This window comes from Microplitis mediator, chromosome 1 (genome assembly GCF_029852145.1).
Source record: "Microplitis mediator isolate UGA2020A chromosome 1, iyMicMedi2.1, whole genome shotgun sequence".
Classification (NCBI taxonomy): Eukaryota; Metazoa; Arthropoda; class Insecta; order Hymenoptera; family Braconidae; genus Microplitis; species Microplitis mediator.
Genome location: NC_079969.1, coordinates 24285256 through 24311327, shown reverse-complemented (window position 1 = coordinate 24311327; position 26072 = coordinate 24285256). Strand labels below are relative to the sequence as shown.

The window sequence follows — 26072 nt, the reverse complement described above, 5'->3', positions numbered from 1 at the left end:
AACTTTACATTGTATATATACCTTTATTATTTACTTAGCTCATAAACAATCAATTTAACCAGTTAACAAAATTAAATCCATAAAAAATTTCAAAATTAAATTAAATTATTATCTCCCGCCAATACACTTTATAAAACCAAATAAAAATAAATATATATTTTTAAAATGTACAAATGTATATATACATAAATATATATAATATAATGTAAATATGTATCTATGAGGTAAGATAGTCACTGGCAGTAAAATAAAAAAGTGAAAAAAAAGTGAAATATTTAATGCAACAATTAAAAAATTTATATAATATATGTTTATATATAAATGTTTACTTGTAGCTTAAGATATAAAAAAAAATCGTAGTATTGTTAAAAAATGTCAGAGCTGGGATAAAATAAGTTTTGAGCCAGGGCGCTGCTGCTGTCATGATCAAGACCCAGTCTCAAGTCTCAACATGGCGTTCGTGATTGTCTAGTATTGTAAGGGCTTCTGTGGTCTGTTTCATGTGTAATTTTTCAAATTATATGCATTTAAATGTTTCAATAATGTATATTGTAATACCATCAAGATATATTACTAAATATAAGCAAACAATTTTCCTCGTAATTAAAAGTACGTAGCTGAGTTTCTCACATGTCAAGGAGTCCAGTGATAATTGGAATTTAGTATATTATAAAAATTCAAGTTTTATATATAATATAAATTCGCGCTTGTGAAACAGCTACGGGCTTGGCAATCTTTAAATACAATATATATTCTTTTGTTATCTTCAACAAATTACGTGAGTATTTTATCCCAGTAAATATATCATACATTGATATTTTTTTTTTAAATCTTATACTTTTTTTCTGCATTAATTTTTTGTAGATTATACATTTTTTTAAATTTTAATTTATTTTTACTTTTTTAGTGGAAACAAAAACGTGCTGGAGAAATAATTTGATTTATTAAGTAATTTTTTTGTTTACTTAACAAAGAAAATTAATAATAATATACGTACGTATATATAGAGGATTATATACTAGTGGAATTACGTTATTTATAAATAAATAATAAGTTAATAAAATGGCTGAGACAATGAGAATGAGAATTTATGGAAAACATCCAACTTGTGCGAGTTTAGCACGACTTGAAGAACGTAGGAGTCGTAGGTCAGTTAACTAAAATAATAATAATTATAATGTTTGTTATTTGTTACATTGTTGAAAATAATTTTTAAATTTAAAGCGAATTACTTGAAGTTATTTACAAGTTCAAATCATTCCGAAATTTATTTATGTTCAAATAATTACATTGGTTTGATTAAAGGTTATGCTTTATTTTTTTTAAGGGCATTCTCAGACTGCCCCCACTTTTTAAGGGCATTCTCAGACAGTACCCCCCACTTTTTAAAAATATGTAATGCCTTTCAACTGTCATAACTGTATTAAAATTTTATTAATTAATTAAAAAAAAATTAAAAACTTAATTGAAAAAAGGACAACGTAGTCGTAATTTCGTTGAGGTATAGAATATAAAAAAAATTTCTTACAATTGATATAAACTGCCGGGTGGCCACGATCCGGGAATATTGGGAATTATCAGGGAATTTAATGCAACTGGGAAATATCATGGAAATGTCAGGGAATTTCGAAAAGTATCCGGGAATTGAATTGTAACAGTTCGAAATTTAAAAAATTTTGAATTATGCACTAGTTATAAAAATTAAGGGATATTAAAAAAAGTTCAAATTTTAAAGTGATTTTCAACAGATTGTAACTCGAAGGAAAATGGTCAAACGACAAAAACAAAAAAGGCAAATTGTAGCTTAAAGTGTCTAGTCTTCTGATCTGGTCTTAAAATTTTTTTTATTATGTGCGGTTCAGGAGTAATCCTAAGAAAACTATCGAAAAATAAATTTACAAAATTTTTGCTCGTCTCAAAAACGGTCTTCGAGCTTCAATAAATTTTTTTCGATAATTATGATTGATTTTTTATTGCTCCGGAACCGTGCATAATAAAAAAATTTAAAGACCCAGATCAGAAAACTAGACACTTGGAACTACAGTTTGACTTTTTGTTTTCATTGTACGACCATTTTCCTTCGAGTTACAAACTGTTGAAAATTACTAAAAAATTTCAAATTTTTTTAATATCCCTTAATTTTTGTAACCAGTGTATTTTGAATTTATTTAAATCATAAAATTTCTTATTAAATATTTTAACTTATACATTTTTAACATCGAATAATCAAAAGTAGGCAATCCTAATTTATTTTATTGCCATTTTTTATGGTTTCTCGCATGATTTAATTATCAAATTTAATTATTAAAAGTGAAAATATAATAAAAACTTTGAACATCTAAATGATATGAATAAATTTCTAAATCAGGGAAAAATGTGAAAAACTTTACTGGAAAACCGGGAAATATCAGGGAATTTTGAAATCATTTCTTTGTGGCCACCCTGCATTGGGAGTTAAACGAAATTTGTTGAATAAATTTTAGCCGCCACAATTAAAAAATTCTAATTATAAAATAGACATTAAGATTTTACTGAAATTTATTTAACGAATTTTTTTAACTCCTAATTGATATCAAGTGTGAATATTAATTTTTTCAATTAATGCTTTAATTTTTTTTTAATTAATCGATAAAAATTTGATACGCTTATGACAGTTGAAAGTAATTGAATATTTTGAAAAAGTGGAAGGCTTTGTGAGCTTAATAAATTTTTAACAATGTAGTTAATAATATATTTATCATAAATTAACAGTTTACTAATAATGTAGAGGTACTTGAATTTGATTCTTTTTTCTAGACTGGCTCTCCGACTAGACAGAAATCGTAAACCAGACAAACCTGAAGACTTTGTCTGCTATGAGTCAAGTGACGATGAAGAAGAAACGGTTATGGAAGGTCGTCAGTATTTAAAAACATCATTTAATTTTGTAGATTACGTCCGTGCACGTGAAACAAATACCAAGGAAGTTAGGAAAATAAATCAAGAATATGGCTCTCGGCATATATTGACTCATGATTTATTTAAAGAGTATCCTATTACTCTAACTAATATGAACAAAGTATTTTGTTCTCAGTGGCTGAGTGATAGACAAGTTGTTTTCGGTACTAAATGTAATAAACTTATGGTTTATGATGTCGCTACGCAAAAATTAGATCAAATACCATCTTTACATAGTCGTAATTCAAATTCTAATAATGCTTCTGCTGCTGACCAACAATCTGGGATTCATTCTGTTCAAATAAATCCATCGAGGTGAATGTTTCATTTATTTATTTATATATTTATATACAATTATGTCAGTCATTATAATTACTAAAGTTGGCTGATAATAATTGATTATTTATTTATTTATTACAATCACGCCAATCGGCAATATACATTAAAAGAAATACTAGTATGTAGAAAAATGAATAGTCTAAGGGTACTACAAACAAATATGAGGGTGGGTAAAAAGTGCTATGGTAACGGTTCCTGGTTGCGATGAGCAGCAAATTGAAGACCTAGGTTATACGAGCAGATGTTTCTTGGTGTTGTCTATAAAGGCAGAGTATGTGCCTCCGTAGAAATCAATCTCACCCTGGAATGTATTGATAGATTTGGCCAATCTATTCAGAGGGCCATTGATCACATAGTTTTTCCTGGAGTTAGAAGTTTTTAGTAAGCGTTTGCGCCTGAGTGATGCGCCTACAGGGGCAAATTCAAAGCAGCCAAGAATGTCTGGAGCACCAATAATATTGTTGACAACCTTGTAGAGTTATTATAGAGTTATTTAAAAATATTTTACAATCGACTACCTGTCATAAGCCTGGTCTAGGGGACAGGGAAAATTTTTCTTGAAATTTCAGTCTCTCCACTACCAGGCGTTTAGTTTTGTTCCCAACTACTCGTTATAAGCATTTTTTATTTAATATCATTTTAAATGTCAAATTTACATTTTGTTACGTACGTCAGTATCCCGATTTTTCTAGTGCTTATGGCGCTAAAATAAATACTTATCTTTTTACACAAATAATAATTGTACTGGAAAAAATTATAATGACATCGGTATTAGTTACAGTAATATATATTCCAGTATATTACAGCAACATTTAGTCTGTGTATCCTTCGCCCCTCGTCGACTGTGACAGTGTCATTTATATGCCTGTTCCGATATAATAAGGTTTTGCAAAACCTTTATATTTAAAAATTTTTTTTTCTCATTCTATTGAGTTTGAAAAAACTGAGGATTACATTAAGGGGGCAATTAGGTTAATTAATTAAATTCTATATTAATGTACTGCGACAATACTTTTATATTTGTTAATTTTTTACAGAACACTCTTAAGTACCGGAGGTAGAAATTGTAATGAAATAGCGATTTATCGACTGCCAACATTAGATCCAGTCTGCGTTGGTGAAAATGGCCACAGAGACTGGGTATTCGACATGTGTTGGCTTGATGACGAGTTTCTGGTATCGGGCTCGAGGGACACGAAGATGACGTTGTGGCGGGTAAATAATGAACTTGCCACAGCTTCTGACAAAGCGGATGTTCCAAAGCCCGAGTAAATAAAAAAATATATACCGCTTATTAATCTATTGGCAATAATTCAATTATTAGTTAACTAATAAATAAATAAATAAATAAATAAATATTCATGTATTATCTGCAGATCCATTCAACCTGTTTGTATGAAAGAATGTCGGTCAGCGTCAAAAGTTCGTGCATTGGTATTTAATAAAGCTATGAATGAAATAGCAGCGCTGTCTTTAAATTGTTATATACATATTTGGTCTGCGGAAACGTTTAAACAGAAAATATCAAGAAAACTTCCAGCTTGTCAAGAAAATGTTTGTTTAGCTGTTCAGGATGGTGGTGTCTATGCAGTTGGATGCCGCTCTTATACTCTTTTATTAGACGCACGAACACTTCAACCAATTAAAAAAATACCATCACGGTTTGTAAAACAAATTTTTATTTATTTTAAATGTAACAGTAAATTTTTAGTTACAGTTTAAGTAAAACTTGAAAATTTTCGTCTTAATGACTGTCGAGTTTCACTACAAATTCATTTAATTTAATTGTCTATCAAATTATTTACTTATTAATATTTTTTAAATATTATCAGTCATCAAAAATTTTTTTTTTAAATCGTACGAATATTTTTTTACTACTGACGTTTCTCTGTCGTAATTTTTTTTTTTTTCTTAAATATTTTTATGTTAAAAACTAAAGAAATTTTTAGGATTAATCTAAAATGTATTTTATTTATTTATTTACGCCATTCGGCAATTATACATCATTGAAACAATAGGTAAAAAATAAATGATAAACTAAAATTACAAATTGAAGAAACAGATAACATTACATGGATGATAAAAAAAGTTATTCGAGATAAATATAAAACAAAAGTAACAGCAAAAAATAACAAATATCACTAACATATAAATAATATCCAGCCGTTTTGCGACCAAGGAAATGACAGTTGATTACATTACTAAATTTCTAGCGACACTTTTAAATTTATTAGCCGAAACACCAAAAATCTCAGATGCAAATTCGTTGACTAACTCTGCACAGAAAAAAATGTGTAGTTAAATTTACTACAAATGGAGTTCGATTTACTACACTGACTAGTAATGTATAGGATAACTACACGTTTAGTAACAGTTACTAGTACACTGTGGTACACAACCTGTAATACCATTTACTACAGTAAGTAGTAATAAGAACTAGCATTAAATAACCACTGTGGTTCATTTTACTCCACAACATAGTAGAATATATTTTATTCGTAATGTATATTAATTAAATATCTGTTAGTTAACGATCATTAGTTTTTATGATATTGAAAACGTTATCAAAATATAAAAATTAATCTTAGATTCTTCGGACTTACAGTATATCAAATTAAAATGATATAAAATGAATTTATTAATGAATAACTTAAAATAATAAGGACTCAAATTTCAAAAGCCTACTTTTTATCAATATCTGATAAGGATAATTTTAAAAATATATTTGTAATCTATAAACTCTCGTATAAGTATAAACTTAGAATAATTAAGTATTAATTTTTATTAATAGAAAATATGAAAAACATCGTTTTAAAAGTTATAATTCTAATAAATAACAAATACTCAATAGGCAATGATTTTAAAAATTGCATTAAAATCACGATTCACTGATAAGAGCATAGAAATAAAATTTTATAGAAGAAGTTGTAGGTGAGGTAAGCAAAAGGAAGAATGACAGGTAATACAAAACAAATTTTTTTGTATTATATTTTTTATATATATATTTATTTTAAATTATATATATTATAATTGCACGCCTCGATTTTTAATTATATATATAAATATTTTTAATTATATATATTATAATTTATAATGTTTTATAATATTATTTATAATATTAAATACACTGACACAAGTTGAGGATACCCACAGAATGGAGTAAAAAAGTTGTAGGTGGCGCTGTTATTTTCTTTTGATCATTTTACCACACATTGGAGTAGATTGTACAAGTAATCTGGTATTGTATACTCCAAAAATAGTAACAAATACCAATTCATATAAAATTGTGTGGTTCCCAAAACCACAAAATAAGTATTTTATACTACATTGAGTAGTTGTGGAAACTACAAAGTTTTACCACATCACAGTAGTAAGCAGAACCCCCATAGTAGTAAAATATCACGCACACTGTGGCTTATGTTACTACAGTTGTCATTGCGGCGACCACAAAGTGTAGTAAAATTTTTACTAGTTTGGTGTGGTAAATTCTACTCCAGCATTTTTTCCCGTGTTGGTGAGCTCTTTCGATTGCCACCAAGTACGTTCAAATCGGTTGATTCGTTCCAAAAATATCGTCGGTCAAAAAAAAGATCACACACACACACACACACGTATGTCCATCCGGGAATAGTCAGAATAACTTTCTAGGACCTCAGAACGCCGACATCTCATGAAAACTCGATTTTCGAAAATCGAACCGAAACCAATAACTTTCCTTTTTTTGAAAATTTTCAATTTTCTTAGCGGGAAGTTAAAAATGAATGAGCTTTTTTTTAAGCGAAATTAAAATTTATCAAAAAAATATCAATGAAATAACTTTTATTTTATTAACAATTTATCGAATAAATAAATGAATATTTTTACAACGTACGGATTGAAAATAAATTATAAATAATAATTAATAAAATGTATATGTATTTTATGTAAATATAGATATACTGGCTGTGGAATAAGATCGGCTAGTTTCCAAGGTTCTGTACTGACAATTGGTACAGGTTTAGGGATGCTGATGTTTTATGACGTCAGAGCTCAAAAATATTTAGAATCTTCAATAAATTCAAATCGAACGGTTGTCTTGAAAGCTTCTAAAGGATATGTTGTAAGTTACAATGACACAATTACGAAATCTGAGAGCTCAATACTTGAATATTAAATGTTTGAATTTGAAAGTACGCCGCTCTCGGATATTTTAATAATTAAAATAAAGTAAATAATTATAAATTTTGATTAACAGTTTCCAGATGAAGAATTTATGGACGGATTTCACAATGTAAAATATACACCAGCAATATATACACACTGCTACGATGCATCCGGTACACGTTTATTCACAGCCGGCGGACCACTTCCAGCAAATTTTTACGGAAACTACGCTGGGTTATGGCAATAATTTATAATTACAAAGATAATAATAATAATAAACATTAAGATCAATTATTATCCTACAGTAATTTAAATTATTTTATAGGAATTTAAACATTGACAGCGGGAAGATTATTATATTTTTTTATTTTAAAATTATTACTTCCGTTATTATTTGTTTTAATGATTTGTTATTTATTTTAACACCCGGTAAGTTTTCATTGTAATGCCAAACAATTTAATTGGTTTTATTTTATTTAAATTTTAAGTTTTAATCATCACGTGATTTTAGATTATTGTAGGCATGTTATTATTATTATTATTTTTTTTTGTTAGTAAATAAATCAAGTTCATTAGTAATAAGTATATAAATAAATTTTAAAAAAAACGTAAAAATATGTTATAAAAACGAACTGAATTAACTTAATAATTACGATAATCAATTGATATAATTTAATTATATTTATCAAGAAGCGCAAAATAATTGAATTTAATAGTAACATTTATTTATAAACAAAATATTCTGTCATCACACTAATAACCAATAATCATTGATTTAATTACTATGGTGATAAATTTTATTTCAGTCTAGATAATTATTTAATTGTTTTATTTTTTTAAACTGCAATGACAGAATTTTTTTTTTTTTTACTTTAAAAATTAAACTCAAGCCAATGGTGCAAATATTTTAATTTTAAACATACATTCATTAATTATGATGTATTATTATTAAAAATGTAAAAATAATTTTATAGACCGCGACATTTAGATAAAAATTAATTTAGTATTTAATCAAACAATTTTTTTTTCTCTTCTAAATTATTTAAAATTTGGAAAGATTTTTTGTTGTTGTTATTTAATATACAAGTAAGATTGTGATGCATAATACAAACATTTGTATTTTTATTTAAATTATATTTATGTTTTATTATTTTTTTTTCAATTTTTATTCATTTATTTGAATAAACTTTCACGATAAATTATTATTATTAATATTAATAATAATAATTACATCGTTGTAAATAATTTTTATAGGGTGGTGCATCCCTACAGACAATTTCTCTGCATTGTAAAATCTCACAAAGTTTTTCCTAGACGATTTAACTCTACAGATAAATTTTTACATCGCAACAACTCTACAGAAGATTATTTTCTCATCGTTCCATCTCTGCATAAGAACATCTCTCATATTAAAAGTCTCTACAGGATCAACTCTACAGCGATAATTTTTACATGGCGCTAAGTTCGAACAGTAGAATTTTTGTTTTTACATTTTATTGATATATTTTATTTGTGTCGGGATGAGTCGTCACTTTTGTAATATTTAAATAATTTAATTTCACTTTCATTCATTCTTTCTTTTATATAACAAACCAACTTTATTAATAAAATGTCAAAACAAAAATTCTATTGTTTGAATTTACCGCCATGTAAAAATGATCGCTCTAGAGTTGATCTCTGTAGAGTTTATCTCTGTAAAGATTTTTAATATGAGAGATGTTCTCATGCAGAGATGGAACGATGAGAAAATAATCTTCTGTAGAATTGTTGCGATGTAAAATTTATCTGTAGAGTTGATTCGTGTAGGAAAAACTTTGTGAGATTTTATAATATAAAGAAATTCTCTGTAGCGATACACCACACTCATTTTTATAATACATTTTATATATTTATAAAATGTATCATAAAAATTTTAAGTATATAATACTTGTAATGTTTAGTTGTAAATTACTTCATCAAATTTATACATTTTTATAAATATAGACGCATGCCATTAAAAAATTTTTAACAATTAAACAATTAATTTAAATTATCCTGTTGGTAATTTTTTTATTTCAAATTATTTTTAAATTTATTAATAATTACAAAGTGCACTGAGCTTTATTACAAGTATTATTTACTGGTACATTTATTTTTTAATGGAAAAAAAAATTTATCATTTTTTTATTAATGAAAAACTGTAATGTATTGTAAAAAATTTATTTCATCAAAGTGGCTTGTAGCACTAATTATGTATATTTTTTTTTTTCGTTAATTAAAAAAAAATATTCAATAATTAAAAAAAAAAAAGATATTAGTGTAACAGTAAAAAATCATGTCAAAGTATTAAATAATTGTATATGCTTTTATAATTTTAAATTTGAAAATTCCCGCGTAAAAAAATTTCTTACAAAAACGTTTCTGACAGCGAACTTTCAAAATTGAGACAATTCTGAACTTTGAGTTGAAAAATTCAGAACTTTAAAATAATTTAAAGTGTGAAGAATTTTAAACTAGTGTGGACTCTTTTCTTGTGGGTTTAAAATTTTCTTTTAAATTTTTTAAGCTATGATTTGAATTGACAATTTTGTGTGTTCATAATTAGTTTTAATCACTCATTTTTTAAATTATTTTTAAACGAGTATGGAAAGTGAAGAAAAATTGACTTTCCCTAAAAATTTGTAATAAAAGTCAAAAAATTTTCAAATCATTTTTATTTTTTTTGCCTCATACCTAAATAATTCTGGTATTAGTCCAAAATTTTCATAATTTCTAATTAATTCATTTTTTTTTTAATTTTCAAACCCAAAAAATTGTTGAATTAAATTATTTTTGGTTAAAAAATAAAGAAAATTTTCAAAAATTTTCAACTTAAACTTCAGAATTGTCTTAATTTTTCAATTTCACTGTCATGAAGTTTTTGTAACGAATTTTTTTTCAGATTACAGAGGAATAAAAATAATCGTGCCAATTAATATATTATCAAAATGTAATGTTGCAAGCCAACGCATTTGGTGATTTTCGAGGGCTAAAAAAATAAAAGAATTTAGGATAATAAATAATAAGCTAATGCTAATAATATTTTTTAATTTATCTGCTATTTATTATTTTTCACCTTTAGATTCAAATTAATAAACTACGATATCGCCGTAGAAAAAAATAATAAAATAAATGCAAAAAAAAAAAAAAACGGTTTCTTGAGATTAATAATTAATAAATAGAGTGCAATTTGTCTTGAATAACACCCTACTAATAAATCATAATAATTGTGACTACTGATATATATATAAATCTTTATAATTTCATGTAAATAAACGTCATCTTCAACGAAATATTGATAATAAAAAAAAAACTTTTTTTACACTACCGAAGTAATTGAAATTTGAATGATTAGATTAATAGATTAATATAAATTAACAGTGAGTTAAGTGTTCAAGTAAAGAGAAAATAGAAGAAAACAGACAATTAATCACGAAAAATTATAAAAATAATAATTGACTGTAAAAAATTTTCATGATACTGAAATTAGCCGACGTCTACTAATTTTTAAATTTTTAAAAAACGATGAATTATATAAAAAAAAAAACTTTTCAAATAATTGCACTTATAGATGTTTTAATTTTCTACATGTGCATATTTTTAGATTTTTTTTATGTAATTAATTAGTAGAAAAAAACATTCAAAAATTGTTAATCGTCTGCCAACTTCAGGATCATAATTAGCCAACGTCTAATAATTTTTTGATTTTTTTTAGAAGTCATAAATTAAAAAAAAAAATATATTTCAGAAAATTGCACCTGTAGTTTTTTAAATTTCTTACATGTGCATATTTCTAGTTTTTTTTTCTTTAAATTCAAATTAAAAAAAAAACCCGAAAATTGTCAATTGTCTGCTAACTTCAGGATCATAAAATTTTCGGAGTGAATGCGGAGTAAATTCGGAGTGAATGCAGAGCGGTTTTTTTTTATTTGTTTTTATTTTATCCCCGGAGTGAAATTCACTTCAAAGAGGAGTTTTTTTCAATAATAAAATTTCGAAACTCCGAGTGACATTTAAATAAAATCCGTCATCACTCTGAATTTACCCCCAATTTTTTACAGCTCGATTCTACAGATCGTTTATATATTTATCAGATATTTTTTTCTTACCATAAAATTTCCTTAGATCAAATGTGAAGAATCATTATCATTTCTTATAAATATATATTTTATTGTAAGTTTATAAGTTACGGTATAGATTTTTAAAAAATATCGAACCTGGCGACTCGCTGACCCTCGTCTCCAAAACATGAGTTAAAAAAAAAAAAACAATTTTTTTGTATATAATTTATTTGTATCATAACGATATGGTAATACATCACATAAATGTATATAATTATAATATTTTGATTATTTTAAAAATGTGTATAATTTTTACAAAATTTAAAATTATAATAATTTATTATTTTATTTTATTGTTTTTAGTTCTCTTATATAATGGTCAAATTTTATTTATTCTTCCTGATATAAAGCAAGATACAAAATTCATTTTAAATCCTACGTCCCTTCTTAATTTAAAAAGACAATTAAAATTTTTTTAGTAATTGCTCATATGTATATTGTACGTATACAAATAATTTTTTTTTATTTATCCATCAAGGATTTAAATAAATGTGTATCACTAATGAATTATGATAATTAATTATTTGTTTATTTTTTTTATCTTCAACAATTTTTTTTCTTTATTAAATCCCATGTAAAAAAAATTTGTTCCAAAAATATCTAAAAAAAGTCCGTTATGTAGAACTTCTAAGCTTGGGACAGATTAGAACTTTTTTTGAACTTTTATGATTTTGACAGTAAAACAAAAAAGTTTATCTAGGATTTTATGAGTGAATTTTGAGTAAAAAAAAATGTTTTTAAAAGACTTTCTCCAATCATATTTTTACTATAGTAAACTTTTCACCCCCACCCCGAAAAAGTTCCCATAAAAACCAAAAGTGACATGAGAATCAAAAAACTTTCATAAAAAATTCCAACTTAAAAGCTTTTGAACTTTTGTAATTTTGATACCCATATGAAAAAAGTATTTATCCGGGTAGAATTGAATATATGTCTGTATTGAATATATATACGAATATATGTCTCATAAAAAAAAAGATACATCCATTTACGTTCTGCTAACTATATAGTAGCCTGTTTTCAAATAATGTAATTTAAATTTTATTTCTTTTGTATCTTTTTTTATTACATTCTAATATTATTGTTTTTTATTTTTCGTTTTTGGAAGACAAATTATAGTGGATTTATATTATAATTTTTTTTTATGTATGCTAATACTCGATGCCATATCATCATATTGTATTACTTATGTAATTTACTGTGACCCTGTTATTGGCCATATGGCTGTTGGGTCTCATTATAAATAAATAAATAAATATATGTGACAAATATACAGATTTGCTCGGATATATAAGGATATACTTTTTTGTACGGGTAGTAAAAAAAAGAAGTTTATCTAGGATTTTACATGAGCGAAATTTGAGTTTAAAAAGAACGTTTTTAAAACATATTTCCAAAACGTATTTTTACTATATTTTGCCCTTATTCCGAAAAAGTTCAAAAACCTCGAATTTTTATTTTTTTTTTAAACGTTTTTTGATTCTTAGCCTACTGGTTTCTAATGTGAACTTTTTCGGAACGAGGGTAAAATGTAGTAAAAATACTTTTTGAGACTTTCTTTTTTTATTCAAAATTCGCTCCTATAAAGTCCTAGACAAACTTCTTTTTTTTTACTATCAAAATTACAAAAGTTCCACTCGAAGTTCAAATCTGTCTCAAATTTAAAACTTCCACAAGTCGAACTTTTTTGAAATCTTTTTTGCACGAATTTTTTTTACACAGACATGTAATTATTACTACCCGCGTCAAAATATCTAGCCTCAATCCAGCCCCACTGAGTGAAGAAAGCATTTTGAGACTAAATGATGTTCAAAAAGCATCAATAAGCCTCAAATAATACTAATCAAATTTAAATTACATAGTTGAGTAGTAGGTTCATTTGAGAATCATTGAGGCTTTTTGAACATCATTTGAGTCTCAAAATGCTTTCTTTATTTAGTGAGGCTGGATTGAGGGTGACCGTCTCTCTTTTTTCTCATGCAATAATTTCTTGCGACAAAATTTCTTAGCAATAATTTCTCACCACAAATATTTATCGGTGTAAAAATTTCTCCAGACATAATTTTTCGGGGGAAAAATTTTGTATGTAACATATTTAACCCTGAAAATAATTTGGGATTAATAAAAGCCGGGAGCCATATTTAATCTGGTGTTGTTTCTTCATCGCTCTGTTGTATGCTAACCTCTCTACTAGTTTCTAATAGTTTTTAATAAATGAAAATGTTTATAAATATAGAAATTTTTAATGTTATTATAACAATCAGTATTTATATTTGTGTTTAAAAAATGGACATGGAGAGCGTAGCGCCCATATAAAAAATAATATACATTTGGTACGTAGAGTAATTTTGGTGTTGAGAATTTTTTGTAGCGAGAAATTTTTGTGTCAGATCAATTTTTGTTTGAGTAATTATTGCTGAGAAATTTTTGGGTGAAAAATTATTCCGGATTTATAAAGGCAGGGAGTCAGATTGAGGTTTACTTGGGATCGATGAGACTAGATATTTTGACCCGGGAAATTTTGAATAATTTTTTAATAATTAATTTTTTCTTCATGTTCACAATAAATAAATTATACACAATATTTTAGTCCAAAAACTATATTACAATTTTTTAATTATTAATATTATATTCTCACTAATTTATGTACTTGTTTTACAATAGTATTAATTAGTAATTAATAATTAGGTGTTCCGAGGCATAGGCAGTATGTTTTATCATGCAGGAAATCACGATAAACATTTTTACTCCGATTACTTATTTTTGTTTCTTGGTTTTTTTTTGGTAATGGTACACTTATAGTCAATAAATTGTTATTATTATTAACAATAATATTGAAAATTAATAAATATCAATAAGACTAAAATCTATACATATAAACATTATTAATTATATACTTATTAATATTAAAAGTAATTATTGGAGAGATTATTACAGTCATTTATGGTTATTATTACTATTGTTATTGCGAAAATCGCAATAATTCTTTTAAAATAATTACCCTAAACAATTATATGACTTTCACTTTTGCTCTATAGTTTTTTTTTACTTGTCACATTTTTCCGACAATAAAAATCCACGCGGTATTTTATTGTTACTTGAATTTTAAAAAATTTTTTTTCCCATAATATATCGCGTGTAAAATCTAATAAACAATTTTCTGACTGAGTCAGAGACAATTGATGTGAAATCGTAAATGGGACGCAAATAATTTACAAACTTTTTTAAAATTTTAATTTTTAAAAAATGTATTTTGATTGTTATCGCAATGGATTTTTTTTTAAATTTATTAAATCAAAGATGGCCAGCATCTAATGCTTTATTAATATCATCAACAAGTAACCCAAGTGTTGGCCTCAACTCCGAATCTTGTTGAAAAACAAACTCAAGAAAATCTTGATGAGTTATGAAATCAAATATTTGGTCACATCTTTCTTGTGATTTATCTGTCAGATGTGGTTTTATTAAAGTTATGATAGCTGTTCGACAGCGTTCTAACGATCTTGTTAAGTAAACTCTGTCAAAACTAAATTCTAATTCATAAAATGAAACCACAGACATTGCGGCGGCCCTCAAACTTGAACGGATTTCATTTATTTTGACTTCATCAGATGAAGTTAATTGCTGATTACGTTGCAATAATCCGATCTGTAAATAATTTTTGAGAAATTTTAATATTAAGTGTAAAAAAAAAAAATTGCGAAAGGATACGGAAGTGCTGACTACTCTAAACTGTAAAACATGACACAGTGATGAACTTTTTTTAAACTTTTGAAAATTCAAAGGGAAGTCAATAGACTTGATACTTTTTTGGCTTCTCAGTGAATAGTTGCAAGATATTTTGTGAATAAGTATATTCTCAATCGTGTACAGTCGACTACCCGTCATAAGCCTGCCCGTTATAAGCCTCTTCTCAATCGGCAGGTACTGAGTCCAAACAGCATTCCTACTTAACCACTTTTTTGAGTTTCGTACCAGACATCCCGTTATAAGCCTCCGTTAAAATTCTATAAATTATAAACTAACAATAGGAACAAAATATCAAAATTAGTTATGAAAATTTACTATCGATCTTTCGCGGATAATAATTTAATAAATATTAAGTAAAATATAATTTATTGTTGATAATTGTAATGATTAATTACAATTAAAGCTTCTGTTACAATTTAAAAGTTTTATTGAGCATTATGTTGATCAATAACAATTATTATTATTATTACTGTAATTAATACCGTTGTCATTATAATTTTTTCCAGTACAATTATTATTTGTGTAAAAAGATAAGTATTTATTTTAACGCCATAAGCACTAGAAAAATCGGGATACTGACGTATGTAACAAAACGTAAATATGACATTTAAAATGATATTAAATAAAACAGGCTTATAACGAGTAGTCGAGAACAAAACTAAACGCACGGTAGTGGAGAGACTGAAATTTCAATAAAAATTTTCCCTGTCCCCTAGACCAGGCTTATGACAGGTAGTCGACTATATTTTTCAAAGTTTCACATTTTCAAGTTTATAATATTCAGCGCTTTTTCAATCTTTTTTCGATGATTTCTTTTACATGAATATTTTACACTGTAAGGCAGAAGCCCCTATACCCGCTCACTTTTCATTGGAGTGAGATTAAATCAGTCAATATAAATTAATAAATAAAATGAAAAACCATATTTTTTTTTTATAGTTATTTTTTGAAGTTTCGAGTATTAGAATAAAATTTAAGTTTGAAGAATAATCTTGATAATTAATTATTATTAATTTTTTAAATAAGCTCCTTGAGTGTACCCATAGTCGCTCACTAAAAGTTGTGATGTCCCATTACTCGACCAACACATGGCCCTATAGTCGCTCAAAGACAATATCAATTAAACTATGATAAGTTTATTGATTTGGACAAATAATTTATAAATTATACTATTTTATTCTTTCATAATATAAAATTTCATGAATTTTAAAAATGTATTTAATAAGATATAGTTATAACAATTCTTAAAAAATTTGACGTAACATAAATTTAATCTAACGAATGAACGTTAAAGTAAAAATGCCCGGCTGAGCGCGATTTTGAAAACAGTCATTTAATTTAAATTTATAATCTATTATAAAATAATTTGATACATCATATTTTAATATATTTAGATTCACAAATAATTATTTATCAATAATAAAATTTTTAGTTATAATTTTTTTTTATAAAAATTATAAAAAAAACGCCTTAAACAGTTAAAGTGAGCGACTAATGGTACTGAGCGGGTATAGGGGCTTTTACCTTATGCACAATTGAGAATATGCTTATTCATGAGATATTTTGCAACTATTCACTTTATCAAAATATGCGTAACAAGAAAAAAGTTCAGAAATAAAACTAATTTTCTTCTCACCGTTTTTTGCACTGAAGAAAAATAATAAAATTTATCACTTTTAATGGAAAATCAAGGAAAGTTTACCAAAGAATCTAAAATTATTCATTTATAGTTAAATTCTATTGTTTTCTTCTCTGTATTTTAAAAATCGTTTAAAAAGTTCGTCTTGTATCAAATTCTGAAGCTAAGAATAGTCAGAATGCTTTTTAACGACTTCTTTTAGACGGGAATGTTGTTTAGTTTTTAAATTAAATTTGTTTTTTCTTTTACGTACTTTAATAGACAATTTAACAATGTTTTTTAAAACTTTCTCCGGTTGTTTTTTATCAAGACTAGGATTACTTTTAGTTGCTCTCTCCATAAGCTTGAAGAGATTGTCAAGAAGTGACGTCGTAGCGTCGTCTATAAAAAGAGATCTTCCGGCATTTGAAGAAACAACTCGTCCGAGAATTTTTTTTTGTGCTCGTAAACCTAAGTCCCGTGCTCTGCTACCTGTTCCACCCCCTGGGTAAACTCCACCCCCGGTAGCCGTCGACTGCATCACTGTAATTGCAATACAAGTACTTTGAAGAAAACAACAACAACTGAGATGACAAATTTAAAACAAACTTTTATAGACCACTTTACAAGGAACCCAATCTGCTGAGTTTCATTCTTGTCAAATCGAAAAGAATTTATTTTAAAACTTTTTTTTTTTAAATATAAAATGAACGAACTTAAATTTTTTTTTTAGATATGTATTTAGAGATATTTATATTATGACCACCCGAGTCGAAATTTAAATCGTAGATTGATCGTATTAGACGTTGAAAACGTAAATAATACTTGCGTAATCGTAGACACAACCTTTCAAAACTTGCAATACAAAAATTAAACTATATTGGAAACATTTAGTTGTCAAAAAACATACCTAGCAGCCAGAAGACGAGAAATAAAAATTTCCAGCAGCTTTTTAAAAATATTTTGGACCTTGCAGGAAATAACTCTCCTAACAATGGCTCGTTTTTTGTGCTCTTTTGGGTTTTACTGACTTCCAAAAAGAAAAATATTTTGGGGTCTTGCAAGAGATAACTCTTTGAGTCTCTAACTCTCTTAATTGGCTTACGAGCCATTAGTAGAGTTATCACCTGCAAGGCTCAAAATATTTTTCAAAAACTGCTGAATTTTTTATTTCTAGTCTTTTGGCTGCCAGATATGTTTTTTTGGCAATTAAATGTTTCCAATATAGTTTAGTCTCCGAGAAAAATTATTTTAAAATTCTCACACGGAAAAAAATGAACTATATAAATTGAGAATGACAAGTAATATAATGATAAAGTGATCAGTAAAAATTATCATTCTAAATAGTAATTTTTTCGTTTATGATCAAAACGTGAATAATTACAGAATAAGTATGAAAATTTATTGTCTATGCAAGAAAAATTACTATTTGAACTTTAAAAATCGTAACTGATACTTAGAAAATTGACGACACGTATTATAAATTTTTTTATTTGGAATTTTAAAATTCTCCATATTGACATCCGGGTTCCGAATTATAATTTCGGTGACCGACCTAATGAACTTTGAAAATTGAACTTTACCAATTTGAACTTGACAATTTGAACCTTTGTAAGTTTGAACTTTAATGAATGAAACATGAAAAACATGAAAAAAATAATTATATAAAAACAAAATTATTTTTGATGAAAGAAATACTAAATTATTCAAATTTCAAATTTTCAAAAGTTCAAATTGCCAAAGTTCAAAGTTCCAAGTTCAAAGTGTAAAAGTTCAAATTTTCGAAGTTCATTAGTTATGGAACCAAAATTTCAAATACTAATTTTTAAAGTTTATTTTTTTCTGAGTAAATGCATTTACTCTACGAGTGCAACAAAGATAGTCCCGTTTGTTTTTCTAAGTGTGAGAAAGAGGTCCGGTAGCGTATCCCCTTAAGTAAAATCCAAACTAATATAACTTTAATTTGATTTAGTTGGCGTAAATTTTTAAGTTAAAAAAGTCAAATGCAAGTCAAAAAATTATAGCACTAAAAATCAAGTCAAAAAAGTCAAAATCTTTATGTTTTTGACCCGGGCACACACGAGAATAATTTTTATCGATTGCGGAAATGACTCCCATGATTAATTAGAACCCTTCTGTTAATTGTCTCTCCATGCAAGATAATTTTTAATTAGTAGACTTACAGTACTATTAATTATTTGTACAAATAATAAAATTAAAAATAATTTAAAAACACTTACCATCAAACATCGGTTACTAAAAGCCTTGTGGAATTTACAGTGATTCAATAATGAATGTGATGAATGTGTAATTGAGTTTCTAGTGACCAGTATTTACGATAACAGTAAATAAAATTGTCAATTAAAATATTCAGCTAACTAAATAAAAAAGAAATAATAAAAATTATAATTAAAAATAATAAAAAGTTATACAATAAATAATACAATTATAATTAATAAAAGATGCATTAAATTATGTACAAGTAATTGATGAGTATTAAAAAAAATTATGTTGAGTTGATGATTAAAGAAAAACAAATTCAAACTCTGTTTTTAAATGTTTAACTTTACGGAGTAATTTATTTATTAATGATGTACATTAATTGTGAGTTTCGTACATAAACTAATGGGGCTATTTAAAAGTTTTGTACTTAAGTTTAAATGTTTAAAAAGTACCTTGATTGCAGTCGGTGACGGCTACCAGGTGATAGAGGAACCAACTTTGCAACTCCATCACAGCTGTACCCCACGCCACCTAAAAGCAAAGTTTTTGAATACTAATTAGATTTCAAGGTCAGGTCAAAGTCAAGTAGTTAACATAAAGTACACAGAATTATATTCATATAAATTTTATACTTTAATTAAAGTACATCTTCTTTTGTGTTGTTATTTGACCTAGAGCTTGATAAAAAGCTTTACAGGATTTATATGAACATTCTAATGAAATAACTTTGAGTAATGTAATGTCATTATTATTTAAGTCTTATCTTATATATATAAATATATGTATACATTCTTGAACTTGTTCTTCTAAATGGCAAGGACATATATTGTAGTGAGTGGACAGAAGGTCGTTTTATTCAAAATGCTGATAATTTTTATGCAGTTCAATAAAAAAAAACATAAATTAAAGTTTATAATTTTAAAAAATTCAAAATAAAACTACACAAAAAATTTTTAATTGTCTCAAGAAATTTTTTGCATTATGAATAGAAAACAAAAAATTTCTTGAGGCAAAAACAAATTTTTTAGTGAGAGGAAAAACTGTTGTTTTTATTTCTCGATGCAAAATTTTTTTTGCGCCAAAAAATCTTTTTTTTTCTGATAAGTTTTGGGGAAAATAATAATATTTTATAGCTTTTTTAATTTAGTAAATAATATTTCGTATCAATTGTACACGAATCAAAGGATTTTTTCGCGCCAAAAATTTTTTGTGTTATGAATTGAAAAAATAAAATTTCTTGCACCACGAAATCTTTTTTTTTCCGTGGAATAACTCAAAGTAGTACAGTCTTTTTTAGACTTATCATTCAGAATTTAATGAAATTCAGAATATTGGTAGATAATGATAAGAAAAAGATCCAAATTTTTAAAAAGCTACAGAGAACCAGTAAAATTTTGATTTTCATGTGTAAAAAAAATTTTTGGTCCTAATGAATTTAGATCTGAATTTCATCACGAAACTTAGATCGTGACACAAATATGACTTTCATTACGAATTTGCTCCCACAATTTTTCGTCTAGTAAATCCGTATCACTTCTAAAAATTTATTACGTCTTCGAATTGAACTTAAAATGACTTCGATAGAAACGACTGAATTTTTACTGTATTAAACACTTCGTCAAATTTATCGACTCAGAAATTACCAATAAATTTCTTCTATCAAGTAGTCGATTAAATCAGTTTCGATTGTAAAATTAATTTAGTGAATGAACTTCGGATCACTTGGATAAAAATTTGACTGAGTCATAATTTTGTCATGATTAAAATTGTTGATACAAATTCATGATGAAAGTCATATTTGTGTCACGATCTGAGTTTCGTCATGAAATTTATATCTACATTCATAATAAAAATTTTTTTACACGGGATATTTAGAATTGAGAGCTACATAAGAAATCACAGGTTTCATCGAATTTATTTTCTCTGTAGCTCTTCAAAAATTTAATTGGATCTTTTTCTTATCATTATCTACCAATATTCCTAATTTTCTTATCATTATCTACTAATATGTCGGATTTCATTGAATTTTGAGCGGTAATATTAAAACCGACAGTTCTACCTCAATAAAAAAAAATATTTTATTATTGTAATTAATTTATACTAATGAATTAAAATTTTTTTTTGTTTACTTATTTGAAGTGACAATTATTTATTCAGTTAATATTTTATAAAAATTATTTATTCAGTTAATTAAAAGCTTTTACTGAAAAGAAAATATTTTTAAAAGATTGTCATTCAAGTTTTCATAAATTTGTCTATTTATAATATATTTTAAGTGCTATAATGATACAAAGATATAGATTCGTAACAAAATTCTATTTCTGGGCCACCATCGAAATATAATAAATAATAATAAGTTATGAATAAAAAAAAGATGTTCGATAAAAAAGTTAAATCTGAATTCACATAAAATAAAATCATGTCTACATTTTTATGGAATATACTCGTGTAAGTTTTTTCATTTTAAATCCCTTGTCATCACATTTATTCCAGACTCAAGTCATTCGAACTTATCAAGGTCTTTGGGGACTTTCAATATCTTACGGATTTACACAAATTTATTTATTTATTTATTTATAGATATTAAATAATAAAAAAAAAAATGAAACAAAAAATTTTCATTGTATAGAATTGTCATATCCACAAAAATACTCTTGTTAACAAAAATATTTATGATCCTTATACATTTAATAGAAAGTAATATTTGGGAACATAAGTCAGTAAAAATAATTCGTCTATATAAATATATACATCTACATATATAATAAAAATATAATATTAAAAATAAAATCAATAGGAAAAAATTTTTTTAAAATAAAACAATTTAGTAAAAATAAATTTCATTACTGTCGTAGTTTTTTTTATTTATTATTGTTTGTTATATTTAAATATTCGTCTAAAAATTTAAAAATCAATAGTCCGCGAAAGGTATGCCTCTGCTCGCGGTTTCGGCATGGATCGATCCATGAATAGTACCTGAGCAAAATATAGTATTCAAGGCGAATAACATGACAACAGCCGATCCCATTTGACCAATAATGGACTTTTAGTTCAAATATTACGACTTGAATAAACAACTTTTATTTCTCCATACATTTCCACTTGAATAACAACCAATGCTGTTCTAATTAATTATTGCAGTAAGACAATTGTATAATCAATAAATAATTATGATAATTGATTACATTGATAGTACAATTAATTTTTAATACAATAGATACATTCAAGCGGAAACTTTTAATTAATATTCATTCCTAATTACACTGTAGGAAATTTTTCGACTCGGTGTACACTGTTAAAAATAATTTGAAAATTACAATACAAAAGAATTTAATTTTCATAATTAGGTATTTGAATTGTATTTTCTATGAAAAAAGCTTTAAATTTAATATGCGTAATTTAATGATCAAGCTGGTATCAAAATTAAGATAAAAAATATGAATTTTAACAAACGTACTTAGAATTTATACTTGATTTTTAAATTTTCAAAGCAAGTATTGAAAATTCTAAAACATATATTGAATTTTAAAAATTCTATTTGAAATTTCATAATACTTATTTGAAAATTAAAAAAAAAGTATTTAAAAATCCAAAGTGTTAATTTGAAAATTCAAAAACGTGTATTTTATATTCTATATGAAATTAGTGATGAAATTTCAAGCACAAATGTATGTGTTTATTGCGTTATATACAATTTTTGAAAATTCAAACAATTTTCTTTTACAGTGTAGGGTAAATGAAGGTGTAAAATTTACACCAAATATCGTGTTAAATTTAGACCGTGGGAATGAATAATTTTTACACAAAATTTTTTTACAGAGGAACAAATAGTCAATTACGTGACGACTAAAAAATTTATAAGAGGATTAGATTCGTTAAAAATTTTTTGAAAACACATGTGTCTAATGAGCAAAAGCTTTTAATCTTAAGTACGAATTTATCTCAGGAAATTATTTTCTCATCCTCTAATCTTCGATACTTGAAACGTTAAAGCTTGAGCTCACGAACCCTTTCAATAGAGATGTATATATAATATATGTTCTGCAATTGGTAGATAAGGATAAAAGCATATACATGTATATATATTTATTTATGTATATATGAGTATATATTTCGCTTAACAGCCGTTTGATTCAACTACCACTGCATCCCCTATTTTAAATGCAGCTGTTGCTCGACAGCTGGTTACGAGCACGAGCCGACTTCTTCCTCAATCTATAGCTACTGAAATCCCTGACACCTGCCTCTTAACTACGTTACCTAGTTCCCGCCACGATTCACCCATGGATGACATTAAAAATTATATAAATAAAATACTTATATGGATTCTGTGTAAATAAAATTTTATTCAAAGTTTAGTTTTGCTACTGAGTAAAATAAAGTTTTTCAAATATTTTATTTACTCTTATACTCAAAACTTTTTTATTGAAAAGTTTTTATTTCAATTTTGAAAACTCAAATTCAATGTTATGTATATTTTATACATGCATTAAATATACCCATGTAAAAAAAATTCGTGATAGTGAACTTCCAAAGTTGAGAGAACTTTGGACATTTTTGAAACTTGAAAAAGTTAGAAAGTGAACAATTTTCCTGCGCCTTTTTTTATTTTTTGAGTAAAAATGATTTGAATTGACAATTTTTTGGGCTTGAAAAACTTAAAAAAAAAGGAATTATGAACATTTTCGACTCTCACTAGAATTATTCAGGTATGAGGCAAAGAAAATGAAAATGATTTGAAAATATTTATCATTTTTTGACTTTTATTAGAACTTTTTGGTAACGTCAATTTTTTATCATTTTTCGTACTCGTTCGAAAACAGTCCAAAAATTGCACCCAATTCTGAACTTACAAAATTGTCAATTCAAATCACATTTGTTTAAAAAATTTCAAAACAAAAACCCGCGAAAAAGTTCACACTAGTTAAAAAATTTGCACACTTTTAATTATTTCAAAGTTCAAAATTGTCTCAATTTTGAAAGTTCCCTCAAATTCTTTTTTTTTTATTTGAAAAAAAAAACTCTTTTATTCTCGCGATCTAATAATCCAGTTATATTTCAAATAAAATTATAAAACTTTTAAAATTAAATTAAATTAACCACTTAATGATATTATTGAAAAGTGCTGAATAAAAATTAACTTTAACAAAGTAATCTTTTTCATATTTCATATATTTTACTAACCAGTAGTCATATCCACTGCATTAAATTTGCATATTAACTACCACAGTATCGTGTCGTGTGTCATTATAAATTGTTCGTGTCCACAAGAATTCGCAGTAACAATTTATCCACGAGATGGTTAACTGAAATTACATCAATACGATGTTTACTATACGTAGAACCTCCATACGACCATGACCCATTGATTTTGAAAGACGTTTAGTTTAAAACTACTCAGGAAAAATTTACAATTACTCAGTCTAATTACCCACTATATTATTTCTTCAAACCATTATTTCAACATCCACATAAATTTCTCTGTCTACACAGTAAACAAATAATTGTAAAATTTAAGTAAATATTTAATAGACAGCAGATTCGCGCGGGAAATCCGTCGTACATCCGCTTGAGTGATTACTAAACTACTCTGTCAATTAATCATAATATATAAGATTATTTATTTAAATAATTTTTAATGACAGGAAACAAATTCCAGTCATTTCTAAATATTTATATAAACAGCGAAATTGTTTTTTAACCGGGGAAATTTAACTTATCGCGGTTTACTTTTTACTTATCGTGCTCCGTAAAACCACTTGTTAAAATGATAATAATAGTAATTCAATTTAAAATATTTTATTTTAAAATATATATGTGTATATCTATATATATTTTGTACTATTGTTCATTTAAATATATAATATATAATAATTTACAAACCTCGATAGATTGATGTGAGTCGCGAACGACTCAACTTGTGGCGGAAATGATTTATTTCAAAAAGTATTTGAATTAAAAAGTAAAATTAGTCACAGCACTTAATTTAAATGGCACAATTAAAAATTTGCTTGATGATTATTAAAAACTAGTCTATAAATAATTTTTTTAAAACTAGTGATGTAGTCACTTCGCAAGCAGACGAGCAACATCTACTTGACTGTTATGATTCGACGTTGCGACCAACCCACCCCAGTTACCATGGAACCTCTCACTTGCTACAGAGTGGGGGAAAATAAAATCCTATGTATTCGTTTATATACGTTGTTATGTATATATGAGTATATATCATATAAATGAAACGTATGTACAAGATGTATGTGTGCAATGTAACACCTTAAGTAGTTACGGTCACTGAAGTCTGACAGTTGAGTCAACTGCTCGAGTTTATTTTTTTTTTATTAATTGATATCAATTAAGTCATTGAAATAAAATACTATTTTATATTTTTTTTATTAATAATAATAATAATAATAATAATAATAATAATAATAATAATAATAATAATAATAATAATGGTGATGATAAATATCTTTATTGAAAAGTTGATAAGAAATTTTGCTCCTAAAATTTGAAATTTAATTTAAATAAAAATAATGAAATATTTGAAATATGATATTGTATTTAAATTTTAAATAAAAAGAAAGTTATTAAATAAAAGCACATATATATTTATTTTAATGGTACATAAGAAAAAGACTTTTTTTTTTAATACAATGCATCTTGAAACTAGTGCTCACATTCATTATAACTTCCTGTATAAAGACTATTGTCCGTATATTCAATCACAGAGATTACTTTTCAACGATAATAATAATAATTATAATCAATATGCAGTTGAAAAATAATTTTAACTCTCTTTTAATTTTAAAATATTAAATTTAACGTATTAAAATTTGAACTGATCAATAATTGTAATTAACATTATACATAAATTATATTTTTAATGATACTGAAGTCAGCCGACGTCTAATAATTTTTGG

At 25.9% G+C, this 26072-nt stretch overlaps 2 protein-coding genes across 5 annotated transcripts; one reads left to right on the top strand and one right to left on the bottom strand.

Moving 5' to 3' along the window:
* Positions 1–31: 31 nt before the first annotated feature.
* On the top strand, positions 32–8169 carry LOC130663920 (DDB1- and CUL4-associated factor 12 homolog). Of its 2 annotated transcripts, XM_057463494.1 has the most exons (8): positions 32–224; positions 336–778; positions 908–1148; positions 2797–3252; positions 4314–4544; positions 4653–4937; positions 7210–7375; positions 7511–8169. In XM_057463494.1, the coding sequence occupies exons 3-8, from the start codon at positions 1063–1065 to the stop codon at positions 7664–7666; spliced, it is 1380 nt and encodes a 459-aa protein (XP_057319477.1). In that variant the 5' UTR covers positions 32–224; positions 336–778; positions 908–1062; the 3' UTR covers positions 7667–8169. The 2 variants fall into 2 exon arrangements, with proteins under 2 accessions (XP_057319477.1, XP_057319486.1); XM_057463503.1 differs by lacking the exon at positions 32–224 and having other exon boundaries at positions 272–778.
* A 4104-nt stretch (positions 8170–12273) lies between these two features.
* LOC130663932 (tumor necrosis factor alpha-induced protein 8-like protein) lies at positions 12274–25246 on the bottom strand. 3 transcript variants are annotated; one of them, XM_057463532.1, is made up of 5 exons: positions 25033–25245; positions 19602–19680; positions 19167–19304; positions 17201–17469; positions 12274–15206 (listed from the first exon to the last, which is right to left on the bottom strand). In XM_057463532.1, the coding sequence occupies exons 3-5, from the start codon at positions 19174–19176 to the stop codon at positions 14853–14855; spliced, it is 633 nt and encodes a 210-aa protein (XP_057319515.1). In that variant the 5' UTR covers positions 19177–19304; positions 19602–19680; positions 25033–25245; the 3' UTR covers positions 12274–14852. The 3 variants fall into 3 exon arrangements, with proteins under 3 accessions (XP_057319515.1, XP_057319499.1, XP_057319506.1); XM_057463516.1 differs by lacking the exon at positions 19167–19304 and having other exon boundaries at positions 25033–25246; XM_057463523.1 differs by lacking the exons at positions 19167–19304; positions 25033–25245 and adding an exon at positions 24334–24352.
* Positions 25247–26072: the final 826 nt, after the last annotated feature.